Source organism: Phasianus colchicus, chromosome 11 (genome assembly GCF_987193195.1).
Source record: "Phasianus colchicus chromosome 11, bPhaCol1.hap1.1, whole genome shotgun sequence".
Taxonomy (NCBI): domain Eukaryota; kingdom Metazoa; phylum Chordata; class Aves; order Galliformes; family Phasianidae; genus Phasianus; species Phasianus colchicus.
In genome coordinates this window covers 15,290,983-15,305,447 of record NC_143446.1, presented here as the reverse complement: position 1 = coordinate 15,305,447, position 14,465 = coordinate 15,290,983, and the positions used below count along the sequence as shown (strand labels likewise).

General features: G+C 38.9%; 1 protein-coding gene across 9 annotated transcripts in view; it reads right to left on the bottom strand.

Moving 5' to 3' along the window:
* Positions 1-14,465, bottom strand: part of SLC25A26 (solute carrier family 25 member 26) — an 82,892-nt gene that overhangs the window by 59,910 nt on the left and 8,517 nt on the right. For all 9 annotated transcript variants that reach the window (XM_031606117.2, XM_031606124.2, XM_090148401.1 and 6 more), the window contains 2 exons: positions 4,521-4,625; positions 3,093-3,140 (listed from right to left, as the gene is read on the bottom strand). In XM_031606117.2, the coding sequence (XP_031461977.1) occupies positions 3,093-3,140; positions 4,521-4,625 (153 nt within the window). The remainder of the gene's footprint in view (positions 1-3,092; positions 3,141-4,520; positions 4,626-14,465) is intronic.

The window sequence follows — 14,465 nt, the reverse complement described above, 5'->3', positions numbered from 1 at the left end:
AACTTCCAAGCATGCACTCAAGCCTTGTTCTCCACAGAGATTAATTCAAACAAAGGTAATTCCAAACATCACTACATATTTAGCTATCTTATCTTTTCTACTATCTGTCTGCACAGAAAGTTGCCCAATGAGAAGGAGACATAAATGAATAAAAATGAAAAAAAAAAAAAAAAATCAAATGAGGAAACAACTACCACACCAGAAGAGAAGCAGCACAACAGCTAATGCAAATTTTCTAGAACAGAGTAAGGCTGCCTTGAGAAGATCTACAAATACTATGTAAAAAAAGAAGAGATTTCAAGATTGCATTCCTTTTATAAACAATGAGACTCATTTCCAAGCAACTGGCAAACAGATTTTTGTCCAGGCACTGAGACCTGCTTTATGCAATATGCAAAACCTTATCCTGATGCAACAATTAAACTTTCCTTAAGATCTGGCTCGGTAATTTTGTCAGTGCAAGCAGCTCACTATTTTCAAAGCATCAATACCCACAGCTGCTTCTATTACTTCTTTTTTTTAAATGAAAAGCCATGCACTGAAATCCTTCTAACCAAAAATGCACTCCACTGGAACTAAACAAAGGGGTTTGCCTAAGTAAAGAACCTAAACATACAAATGAAATCTGTAAGCATAAAATTCAGCTGGAGTCTGCATACGCTATGCAGCTACCAGGATGAGTCCAATAGTGAATATAGATTTTTATCTGAAAATAGAGCCTTTCCCTAAAGAAGTGTATTAAAATAGAGGAGAAAAATATCAAGATTAAACATTGGGCTTATATTATTTCAACCTGAAAGTTCTGTACTCAGTTCTTACTTGAATGGACATTGCTTTACAATATTTAGTGTCTAAAAATGCAATGGTCTTAACAGGGTGTTAAATTCAAAGATTGTATTTCATTTTATTTTTAAAAACATCACTTATGATTTGTTTCATTTTGAAAAGAAAGCACACTTCATTTGGTAATCATTTATTTCTCATTCCATTGGACAGATTTACCCAAAAAGCAATACTTCAACACAAATCAGTTCTGAAGGATCTTTTATGAATATACATAATGGAGAGGACCCCATTAAATTTCCAACAAAGTGCTGCCATTTTGAGTAAACAAAGTTATCTCTGCAGGGTCACACACTGTGCCATGAATATGATCTGCAAATTAATTACCACCCTGACATATGTCAAAACAAATTTTAAGGAGAATAGTACCCAGTTGTAACCATGTGTTTTATCTACCTGTTAGTATGCAAAATCTGTATTCAATGGCATCTAAATTTATTCATTTATTCAGAACTCCTCAGAGAAATCAAGATGACTCGCTGGCCTTTTTTTTGCCCATCTTCAAATGAAATCGGAGCGAACAACACATGTTTAGTGAGCCAGAAAATAAGTACAGGATGAAGCTATGGTGGGGGTTGCATTTCAGAAAAGCAGGTGTCATTTCTGCAAAAATAACTAATTTTTGAAACACTCAGAAGTGTTCAAATAAACTGCAGTGCATTGTCATTTCTCGGCACTTTAGGGAACACTAAATGTGGGATTTCTTATTTTAGGTAATATCCATCTTTATGCTGCACTGCAACAAGAGCAGTTTTTAGTATGAAAAAAGGCTTTTTAGAGTAGAGCTACTGAATACAGGCTTAAAAGCCTCTGCAGTTAGCTTTGTGATCAATGTAACAGAGCCAACAGGTCTGGAAAAAAGAAAAAAATAATCCAAATCTGACTTATTCAGTTGAGTTATGTAAGAGAACAAATCTCCACATTTCACAGTGAGCACAGTAAGTAAAGAACACTTTATGAGAAGTAGCTGCTAGGTTTTCAAAAGCAGCACACCTTGTCTCTTTATTTAAGGCACTCAAGGTGCAACTTCTGCTTTGTCAAGAGATGACCTCCTGAGATATGATTTCCTAAGAAGTTTTGGATGCACTGCTGAATGTCAATGGACAAAAGAAATCTTGCACACTGGCTAATATGAAACAGCCTAGAAAAGACCATGTATATTTTATAGAAATATTACTGTTAGGAAGTGTTTTATATAAAAAAAAGCAAATCCAAAATTTAAAGTTTCAAGGAAATCATAAGGGGTAATAACACATGATAAACAAGAGTTGCTAAGAAGTCACACAGATGCCATATTCAAAGGTCTGAAGTCAGAGGAGCAAATGCCATCAGCCTGCATGGAGACTTGTGGGGAGACCTCAGTTGCCACACTTCCAGATGCACGAAAAAGCACCAACAAAAGCTAAATTCACAACTGAAGCCACAAGAGTACACAACCAACAACAATAGGATCAGAGCCTCTGCCCACACTCAAATTCAGTGTGCCCAAACCAGGGCAACAAAACCCTACAAGTGAGCTTTTCTACTTCTTTCATAATTGGTCTCTTCAGTTCACATAGGGTATGAAACACCTGCATGACACTAAGCCTGCAATGGGTAGTACATTTATGAAGAGACTTGAAGTTTAGAAACTATTTTCTGTCAAGAATGCCAAAATATTTTTAGCTCAATTTTTTTTTTTTTTTTTTTTTTTTTTGCCAACAGTGAAGTACTTCTGACTTTAAGTAACACCACATCACATCCACAGACTGGATGACTAAAGGCATTTCTTCCACACATTCGGAGGGCAGAGGAAAGAGTGTGCACAATCCTTCCTATATAGAGATGACAAAATCTCTTGGCACCTGCTGGCAAGCACATTTAAAGAAAGTCTACATCTGTCTCTGCCAAACTTGGCTTCACACCACCACTTCACCATTCTTGGCATTCATACTTCACAAAACGCAATCACAAGATTCGAGGAAGTTTCCAGTACTTTATGGTCACATTAACATATACATTTCCATCCTGTAACAATTGAGCAGCAACAGAAGTAAGTGACAGGAGAGTAGATGCATGTGTCATAGGTCCTTCTAATGCACGTTATCAGATTCTATTTAAATTAGAGGCTGGTAACTCACCTAGAATGAAATATGCTAGTACTTACAGATTATGGTTAGAGCAACTGAACTGTACTGCTATTACCTTTTGTTAGTAAACAAAAAAGCAAGGCAAAGGAATCAATGCTTAAAAAAGATAAGTGTATTTACCTCTCTTAACACTGTGCTTTTATAACCTCGATAAAGTCCTTGAATACCCTGTAAACCAACAAAAGAAAGCATCAGCTAGAGAGAATTAGTTTGCCCAAGACCACAATTTAGTGGCGATTACAAAGCAAGTACTGCAGCTTTATCAGGTGTCAGACTGAGCTTCTTACGAATTGACTGTATTGATTATAACATATTTATGTATACTGGGTTCTCTCATTTACAGTGCTGGTGGGTTTTATGTTCATTTCAAAAGAGCACTGTCCAGAATAATCAGTTACAGAGAAGAAAATATACCTTACAGTTAAAACTAAAAGTGTAAGCTAGCACAGTAACATTACATCGAACTCTACTTGCACAATGTTTGGCAACTATCCATTATCTCACACATTTTAGAACTACTTCTCTTCCACTTCAGTAGTCTATGCAAAACGAACACATAAGATGACAATTTATGTCCATCTTCTTACCTTTGATTTTACCAAAACAAATACTTTGCATTTTTAACCAGCTGGTAACATAAACAATTAAAATCATTTGAAAAGTACATACACAATTAATATAAGACAATTCCTTGTGCATTTTTCAAGTCCTGCAGTTCTTTGGTCAACAACAAAGACAAGGAAAAGAATACAATTTGGAGAGCACCACCTTTCAGAGCAGAATGACCAAGTCACAGAATAATACTTCAGGGATCCTCTTGTGCAGGGCTATCACAATATTTTTCATTTAAAAGCAACTAAAAAAACAAATGGATCATTAAAGAGTCATATTTATGTCTTCCTTTTCCTGGTTTTTCTACATGGAAATCTGTATAATGTATTTTCAGAAGCCATTTTCTTATGGAATACAACTTGAGAAATGCCCCTTTTGAGACTCAGTAAAAACAGTGGTGAATAGGTTTTTACTAAAGAAACAGCATAACTACTGAAAAGATGAATACATATATATATATTTTTTTTTAAAGTTTTCAATGCTGGAAGAGTACTCATTTCTCCTAAGGAGCCTCTCTGAAATGGTGCCTTTAGGATGCCCTCCCAAAGTCTATTCTAAGTTCAAGACTCTAAACGCACAGACTTGATGTCCTGCTGTCCCAGACAAGGGCTATTTATATAATCCAAATAGAGTTTGAGGATGCTTTTTTCCTCCCTTTCTCCTCTCTTCTCACCTCTCCTTGCTTCTTACTTAGGCACCCAACATAAAAAAAAGAAGAAAAAGTTGTTTAAAGTGTGTATGCTTAAGTGCACGTGCATGGGGGGGAAAGGTGGAGGTTTGGTTTCCTCACACATGCTGTCTACCTCTTTTACCAACAAATTGATGGAGAAGTACCAGTAGAGCACTTAACTAGAGAAAAATTGAAGAAATACTTGTGCACATGTATAGCATCAGCGAGAAGAATGAAGCAACTTAGAAATTTGTCTCTGAACTCACCTCGTGGTACAAGGTGTGGGAAAGAATCCGAAAGGTTCCAGCAGAAGGTGAAACCTGGGCCCTTTGCTTGACAACTTCAGATGGAACCCGTATGAGGCACGCAACCTGCAAAAGAACAGTATATTCAGACAGCAATTTCTTTTGCTGCCTCTTTCTCTCTTTCACAGATATGTCTGGAATTTGTTCCCAGTACAGAAACCTGAGAAACTGAGAAGTTTTTTTGTAATTATATGCATTGAACTTAAAAGCTGCTCATAAGGAGCTGATGTATTTGTTCTCAAAGCTACACACTTCCTGAAGACAAATTGTATGAACAGAAAAAATGTAAGTACCCTTGAACATAACACTTCAGATTTTAAATTCCAAGACAGAAGTAGATGTAGATGAAAAAAGTCACCGACAAAATCCACAGTTTGAAGTTATCCAGTCTTTCAGCAGGCACAGGAAGTTCTCCCCAACTGTCACAGGCCTAATCTAGAGACTTAGGACTTAAACAACCAAATGTCCTAGATAGTTCCATTGTGCCCTCTAGTGACTGACAACAAGAGACTCTCCAGTTGGTATTAGATGCACACAACACGTTCAAGGCTTAACATGAAATAAACATTCAAAGTGAAGCACTGGACCCATTTTTTCTATGCAATTAACTAGGCAAGGAAGGCACATTTTGCTGGGTGTAATAACAAAACTAGTTTCTGCATAATAACATAGTATAACATAACTAGTTCTCAGCTTTACTGAGAACACTAGGCACGGTATTTAAGCATTCACCTGCTATGATTTCAGGTTAGAGTTAAGGTTGTGTGAACATAATTTTCTGAAATGAAGATACTGAGATGCCAAAAAGTTACAAGCCTCATCTTTAGAAAAATGCTTGCTTACTATCACACAACCCTCTAGGAAGAGCTGTTGTTTTCCTTTGATACCAGAGATTGCTTCAAACAGTGCTGGGATTGGTGGCCAAACACCAGAGACATTGCAGCCCTTTGCCAGCCTTACACCTCATCAGTTCCATCCCATGCTGGGGTCAGCAACTTACTGTGCTAGATGTGGCTCATAAAAGGAAAAGTGATCACTGAGTGCTTAAAATCAAGGTCTAGTAGAAATCTGTACGTCTGCAATGGCAAACCAAGCTGCTAACTTCAACCCACACATGCTGCAGAAACATCCTGCCAGGCTGTACAGATACACAAGTGCTACAGTAACTTGAACGATCACTTGTGAGTAACACAGTGTAAAGTTTAAGTTACAGTTTCACAAAGAGACTCAGAAAAAGTCTGTTATCCCTTTATATTCCTAGAAGTTTACCAGACAATATCCAGAAGTCATTACAAACAGATACAACTCCATGTGCTCCTCAATTCTCAGGGTCAAAAATAACAAGTGACCCCAATATGTCAGGAAAATAAGAACTGTCAAGTTCTTTGATAGTTCAGCATAAATATTTATAGAACTTCATGCTTCATAACACTTCATGTCCTTATATTAGCTTTTTACTCCTTAAAAAAAAAATGTAGAGGCAGGAGAAAAACTTTAAAAAGGCTTGGATGAAAACAATCTAGTCGACCAAGAGCAGGCAGAGAACACAGCATGGCTTTCTGACATCTGGGGTGCTGCAATTTTGGCAGGAGAGAGGTAGCTACAAAGTGATGTCTCCATTTCCCCCGGACTACTTGAGGAGCTTGCATTTCAATTCAACTTTGATGTTTCTCCCATTTGAATTCGAGCTTAGAAGGGAATCTGGCTGCACAAGAACAAAAACAGCGATTACGTTGTGCTGTTATGAAAGGAAATAAAGGCTCATGTCATCCAGGCTGTCAGGTTGGCTCCTTAGGGCACTTCTTTACTAGAAAAGCCACAAGCTGCAACTGCTAACATTAGGCTGAAAGGTGACATTTTCAGCATGCACCTGAACTTACGACGTGCCACCTTATTTGTTTCTACAAGCGTACCCTACTATCAATAACAATTCAAGCAGTCTTTTGATGTCAGTCAACACTGGTCTTCAGAAGGGAAGTATGCAAGACTAATTTCATGTGTTCAGGCCGCAAGGTAAAAGAAAGTAACAAATCAGGACAGACGGATGCAAAAAAACTCTATTACACTCAGATCTGAATCACTTCGGTGCCTTCCAGGAAGTGCTGAAGAAGTTTAAAGAACACAAACAATGCACAATGCCAGTTTGCTTTCTTAGCTGAAGCTCCCCTATGATAACACTACACTAAGAGAACACCTATTTAAGTATTCAGACATCTGAACACTATAAGCAAATTGCCACTGCATAAGCCAGGATGAAAGATATACTGCATGGCTGCTCCACGGTATATCTCCACATGTGTGCTTTCACCTGCATCAGCTGCTAGCTAAATAAGTTGCTCTGCACATTACCATAAGTATAAAAGCATAAGATGAGTAAGGGAGCTAAGTTTCACTCTGCTGTAATCCACAGTAGATCATGCAGGTGCTCATAATTCCAGTACCCAAGGGCAGCTCTCCCCCATCCATATGCTGCCCACACCTCAGGTCAGTTCCCAACAGCAGGGGCTGGTGCCAGCCAGGGCTGCTGGCTACTGTCACAGTACTGCCCAGTGCTGCACAGAAACACTCCTGGAAGGGCCCATAGGAAGACAGAGGCCACCAGGAGCAGGGCTAGAAACAGACGCATGCTGGACAGCAGAAACAGAAACATGGAAAACAAATAGCAACACGACCTCTCACAGTTGGAGCCCATTCACCCCTTAATCACTCAGATTCCAGGGAGAATTTTCTTTTTAAACTCCCAACTGTTCACACAGACATAGCCTGTGCCTTCACACCATTGGAACAATACAACCTGACACACTCTGGGCATTCCTGGTAAATTCCTACTGCTCTTAGGGATGAGTTGATTAATTAACTTTCTATCAGACATCTGTGTAGATAGGAACAGTGGGGGTAGAAAACTGGGCCCCTAGGTACTTCAGCCTACATTAAGGCCTCTGACAACAGCATCCTATGAATAGGACCAAGCTCATTCCTCCAAGCAAACTTTGGAGCCAGACTCTCATCCAATCTGCTGAAAGGAGCAGAAACAAAATCAAGATCCCACAGACCAAGCTGAGAGGAAAAATGAGTACTTCCCTATGAACTCCTTCCCTGTTTACCAGGTCTTAAATACAATTCTCCAGTTTTCAGTCTATCTCCCAAGCTAATGCACATCAGCATACTGCATGGGCAGGAAAAGAATAAAGAAAAAAGCTGAAGAATTTTTAGATTCAAGCTTGAAGAAAACAGCTTTGCCTCTAGCTGTAAATTCCAGTTACTAGTTTACACAGCAAATATACAGAAGTGACAACATTAGCATCTATTATGTCTAGCCTTTTAATACTACTAATAATTCTGAAAAACAACAACAAAAAACACAAAAGTATGAAAGTCCAAAATCATTGTCTGAAATCATTACCAGATTGAACTGGTGACTCAAGTATTCAGACTGAAATCTAAGCACATTTGTAATTCACTACCTTGCATTAGCCAGTTAACAGACAAAAGCTAAAACAGGATTATTTTGTTAGCATTTATCTAGATATTGCTAAGACATTCTATCTTCCCATTAAATGAAGGTAATTTCTTCTCCTCTGTTGGTTCTGGAAGAAACGTTTTAGTTACTGGATATTTCCTGCATGCATCAAGGCTGCCATCTCCTGGTCAGATTTATGTTGGAACCAGAATTTCCCGGTTGCTTTTTAATGTCTCAACTGACTCTGATGAACATTCAGTGCATTTAAAGTCTCAGAAATGCATTGAAATCAACACAAAGCCTCTTCATACATAATAATTTAAATGTTTTGTTTCAATATATGAGAAATCTCATTTAGATTATCAACCTTTTGTCTCCATCCTTCATGCTCCAGGCTAATAACCATTTTCTACATGACTGTATTTTGTGCATCACATTTATGCACTTGTTATTAGGCAAATATACCAGTTTGATCACTAACCTTGTATGCACGATCTGCACAGGAGATCTATCCAGAAACCTTTGAGAGAAGTCAGAGCAGGTGTTACCACTGCTATTAAGGACTTATGCAGGCAATTTGGGTACATGCATTGCAGGTGTTACTCAGAACTGGGGACACAGCTGGTACAACACGATTTGCAGCCTTGTACCTCTAAGGGAAGCATCTTGAAAAAGCATTTCCTTATGCAGCCTGGCACAGATCAAGCACAGCAGATGATCTGGCTCACACAATTTGAGACTCCCATTAAAGTCTGAGCATTTTTAATAAGAGGGAGATTATCCATACTCTAAAGACTGAAGTGCAAAGACCAACAGTGCAATCTATCAAGATGCTGGCATTTGATGTGCTGTTGGCTAACAAGCTGATCCATTCTCTGCACTAACAAGGGTGTGGGCAAGGATCAAGACCAAGCTTTTCCCCACACAGTAATTAGCCAGCTAGTCTGCTGCAACGGGGAAGAAGAACAGTCTAAGGACAGAGAACTGTTCTGGAATTCATTAGTGCCTGATGAATCTTCTCTCAATGACTCTGAGTGAAGCCTCTGACTTACATGTCTAAGTTTGCTTTGAAAACTGGGTACAGAAACACATGGTGCACTTCAGAAAAACTTTCCTAACACAGAACATTGAATTTATAAAGAACCTTAGTTTTCCTAAGCAGGAGGTTAGCTTTAATGATTTATCCAGGTGGAGGCTTTAATTGATGTTCACCATATAAATGTAATTTAATGCTTCAGACAAAATTAAAGGAGCATACCTGGGAAGAGTTATTCTTAAACATCATTTGCATAAATTTATTCTTAATCTAATAAGAATCTAATGTGTGATGCTATACAACTTTGTAGCTGGAGAGCAAAGACATTAAGCTAAACCTCAGAGTACCTCTGCAAGATGATCATTAAGCCATTCAGAGAAAAAGCTGCTGCACAGAAAGAGCAACAAAGAGGCTGTGACTTATCAAAGGAGATACAGTTAGGCTATGGTCACTCTGGAAAGAAAATCCCCATCTCTGACCTTATTCTTAATGGCCAGAAAGATCACCTGCAGCAACATAATGCAGAAAAGCCAAGAAAACTGAACAACTCTAAAATCCAATTCAAGAGGAAAAAGCAGAGAATATATTTTTGTTTGTTCTTTTGTTTTATTGATTTTCAGGTGTTCATTTTTTTTTTTCCTTCCAGTTTAGTTTCATTTTAAATTTGCTTTGCATTAGCCTTGGCCATACTTCTGCTGACAAAAGCTACCTCACAGTTCAGGTTTACTTTAGAGAAAAGTACTGCTTAAAAAATAGGTTAATCCTAAAACTTAATCCAAGCATGTCAGTTTCTGTGTCAGATGCTCCCTTTAAGTATAACATATTTGCTTTCCCACTACTCAGACAATTGAATGATTGTTTAAAATAATAGGTAAAATTAAAACAAGAAAAATCATGAACTGCACAGATTTTCTTTGGAACTAAAAAAAAAAGAAAAACAAAATTTCATCTGGGTTCAAGTCAGAGTCTCTTGACAAGCTTTAAGTGCCAGCCTCAGAGAAAAATAAAAAGTGTTCATCTTCAAAATAATACCTCAGAATATGCTAATCTTATTTTCCCCTCACACACTCACGCACAGCATGGACGTGCCCTTCCAGCTGAGTTACATTCAGTTCTGTGCAAAGCTGCTGGGGTCACAAACAGGTGACTCCACTCCTAATTTAAAGCCCACAGAGGGAATATGTTATGACTAATGGGCCCTGGATGGGAAAGTTTAGACAACTGCCAAGTTCTCTGTCCCCTCTTTTTCTCTGACTGATACAATAGGGCCTTCATTAATTTAACTGCAGTTTCCCTATATGCTAGCAGGAAACATTTCTTCAAAGAGCAATCTCACCCAGCAAGATCCCTCAGATCTCAGCACTTCCCAGGGCTTAAAAACATACTATTGTAGAGATGATACCATTCACAGGGTCTGAAAGTCTCTGGCATATGGAAAATAGGAGCTTTTGCACTAACATTTGCAACTTCCAATTTTCCACCTTAGATGACTACCTGGAATTTGCACAACTGTTTTGAAGACTTATTTCACCCTTCATCACTGCCAAACCTAAACTACCTCCTTATTAATGCTTTCCAGAACTCCCTTCTTCCTGCTCTAGAGCATCATCCACACCACCACACCTTTCTTTTTCACACAGGCTGTACTGACTGAGCCCAGTGGCCCGAAGTCCTCAGCTGGCTACTTGACATCACTCCTTCCTCCCTCACAGCTCTTTGTCCATCTAGATGCCCTAAATCTCATGCTGTGGGCTCCCTGCCTACCTCTCCATCAGCCATGTCAGCTACACCTTGGAAAACTGACCAGTATCTTCTGTCCTCAGACAATGGGAATTTGTGAAACTCCTCACAGCAAGTAGTAGTTCTGCTATCCCAATTGTATTAGTTAATGGGCAAAGAACAGGGAAAGCCTGTAAGGCTGACAAAGTTTACACTAAACATTTCTTTGTAGATTACTTCCTACAGATATCATGTAGAACACAAGCCTGCAAAACTAAACTGGTCTTTCCAAGATTAATCACTGAAGAGTTTTGTTTCCTTTGTAAAACTGAACCTCAAACTTAGTAAGATGTCCCACTGCTATGTATATCTCTCTTGTACTCCAGCACAGACCAAGCGTCCCACAGATTTTTGAAGTTTCTCAGTACAGTCACAGTTGAATTAAATCCCTGAGCAGCAAAAATCTGACAGCTGAATAGCTTTGAAGTTCCAGTCTTCATTTCCCCTAGCCAAGCTGATGCTTGAATCAGTTACTACCACTTCTAAACACAAAAAGCCTTAAGGCTGAGGAAGGGCCTTAATTCAATGTACAGAATGGTCTGTCTGATCCAATCTATCCCTGTAACAATTTCACCACTGTGAGCCTGCTAAATCTATTTTAAAAGACTTAAGGAACTAATGACATCCACCAGCCAAACAGTTCTTTCAGCAAAAGTTCCCTTCCAGACTTGTGTAGTGCGTCTCATCCAGCATAAAACTGTTTCCAAAGAGCCAAGAGGGGTCAGACTGTGTTACAGGAGGACAAACGTTAATGACATTTCAGGCAAGAAAACACAGGCAATATTTTCTGAAAACACATTAAGTCTCCTGTTGAAAGATGACTAGTATTTTACAATGTGCTCAGTCTCTTGGGGTTACATTGGCCCAGAACACGGAAATTTCAACTACGTTGTATTTTATCGAGTATTTTCCTTTAATTGATCCCTTAGTCTTTCCTACAGCCTTTTCCTCTTAAGAATTACGGGTTTGCTCACATATGGAGATGTTCAGAAATAGCTGAGAAACCCTGTACATAACCTTACATTGGAATAAACATACCTTACTTGAAAGCTATCTCTGTCATTTTCAAAGCTGACTCCGTCAGAATATGTTGCAAATCAGGAAATATTGTTAAATTATTTCTCACTTACATTCTTCACGCCAAATTAATTTTCCCTCTATAAATGAGTTTCTTGAGATAAAAATATTTTTAAATCAGCTGAGTATCTGTTCTGGGATGGCAGAGCTAAGAAAAAAGATGACAACCACCACCAAGCTTCTACCTTGCAAGTAAAAGAAGCATGTCCTTTTGGCCTGGAACCGAATTGATAAGACAGTGATCTCGAAAGGGCAGTGGATGAAGAAGAGGTAATGCGTGCAATTAAACACAGCATATAAAAAAAGATCAGCTGGGTACCAGGTTAGATGTTTGACGGTTCTTATTTTGCTGTTTCAGACTTTAATTGTATGATGAATTTGTTGGCAGCATTTGTGAATTCATGCCTCCATTTGTCTTTATTTACAAACAATTTCCAGATGCAGCTTTAATTTGAGTTCCCATCCACTCTGCTTCTTCTCCCCTTGCTCTTAATGGCATCAGTCTCACAACCATCTTCCAACCATTGCTCAGCTGTGCTTCTGCATAAAGGCCTGGCAAAAATCCTACTGCATCTGTATAGCAGACCCAACCTCACCTAGATTAATTTATGAATATCTCAAAATCCATCACAATTAATTCAAAAGACCACATATATCGTGCACTCCCCACCACTGCTCATCTTGCCAGGGTCGGCACGTTCCGCTGCTCGCTGTCTGCATGCAGCCAGATGTGTACAGCACGAAGACTCAGTCAGACCCCAAATTACAGACCCTGATCATTAAAAACAGCAAAACAAAACACACACATAGTGTGGAACTGCTGTCAAACACTGATTACTTTCAAACTTCGGGTACCTCGAATACTTCAGTCTGCCAGCGAGGAGACAGAACGCAAAGCAGAAAAAGCAGCTTTAGCTCATTTCTTAATTCAGTTCCTAGAAAAATGATAGTTAAAAATTCAAAGCCATTAACCCAAAGTCTAGACACATTAAGTGCTAAATCACCTCTTTGCTCCAGCAGATGATTCTTGACTCTCCCTAGCGTCCAACTTGCTTGTTGAACTGAAACAGACATCTTCCAACATGTTCTCTTCTGGAGTTTCAAACAGCTAAAATCTCAGCTCCATGTCCGATGTGAATGGCTGTGCCATCTCTGTCAGATTTCACTCCCACAAGTTGGTTTTTACAACTTACAATGCTGCAGACACCCAGCTAATTAACCTGCTGGAGAGGCTTTTCTGACATTACTCTCTATGGATTTGTCTGGCTCCTGCTTCTGTGTTCTCCTCAGAATGGGCATTAATAGCAACTCTCCCCTCTGACCTACACAGCCAGTCTAATAGAATCCATATCAGTACACTTTTAGAACTAATTAACAGTTTCAAAAACTTAATGCCAGGTCAAAGGGAAGAAGAAGGGACTAATAAGTGGACACAGAGATGGCATTATGCCATTTATCACGTCTAAAATGCATCTTTTTTTTCAGAAACAAAAAGACTAAAATAGAAAACACTCACTTCCCTTCTTTTCAAAATATCATTCTACAGAATCGTGATCTACAAACTGTACTTGCTTACATTTGGGTTTGCTCCTTCTAAGAAACAAGTTAGGACGAGTAGAGGAAGCTAGCTGAATTCCCCAGAGAGCTAATTCCTGCATGAAGAAGCCTTTCTATTTGACACATCTCAAAAGCAGATAATACAAATCCAAGATATTAATACTGAGGGTCAGATGCTAATCATAAATGAACCACACACTTTGCTTTTATCATAGAAGTACTGCAAGTGGCAGCAAACTGGAGTAACACAAAGGAGATTGGAATTTCACCTTGAAATACATGTCCTCACCTTGACCTGTGGAGCCACACAAAGTGACAATGGCACACCTCCCAGCTACTTATTTAAGCAGAGATGAGGCAGTGAAATGAATACATAAATACATTTCTAAGTTTTAGTTACTTTTCTCTTGAGTTTGCTTCTGCTGCTACTTTGTTTATTTTATTTGAAGTATGACAAGTCAGCCATTCTCATGCCCTCTCCCGAGCGAAAAGACAAACTTCTGGATGTTTCAATTTAAATGTATTTAACATCCTTCACTTCTCAATTCTGGAAAAACAGTTAAGTGCGAGGCTAAGCCGTAATTCTTTATGTTGAAGCCAGCCAAGCTTATCATTTTTGGAGGCAGCAGTTCCTACCTAAACACTCAGAGCTGTCTCTGAACACAAGGGCTCCATCTTTTCCTATGAGCTTCATGCTCCAGCAAAGCCTGGTAGATAGCTTGAAGTACAGCACTCTTGCAGTCAGACCAGAAATGCCTTTCTGCACCTGAAAGCTTGTCCAGTATTTATATGACCTATGGGAGCACAGTGCACAGACATTGAAGCAGAATGGAAACAAGACAGCTGATGAACCTACAGCATTGGGACTACATCAGCTTAAAAATTAACAAGCAAATTAATGCAAGCACAGACTCACTAATATGACTAGGAAGCTTTCAGGGTCTGAGCTACTCTCTGTCTCATGCTATCACATGTTGTGAAGACACACCACCTTAGT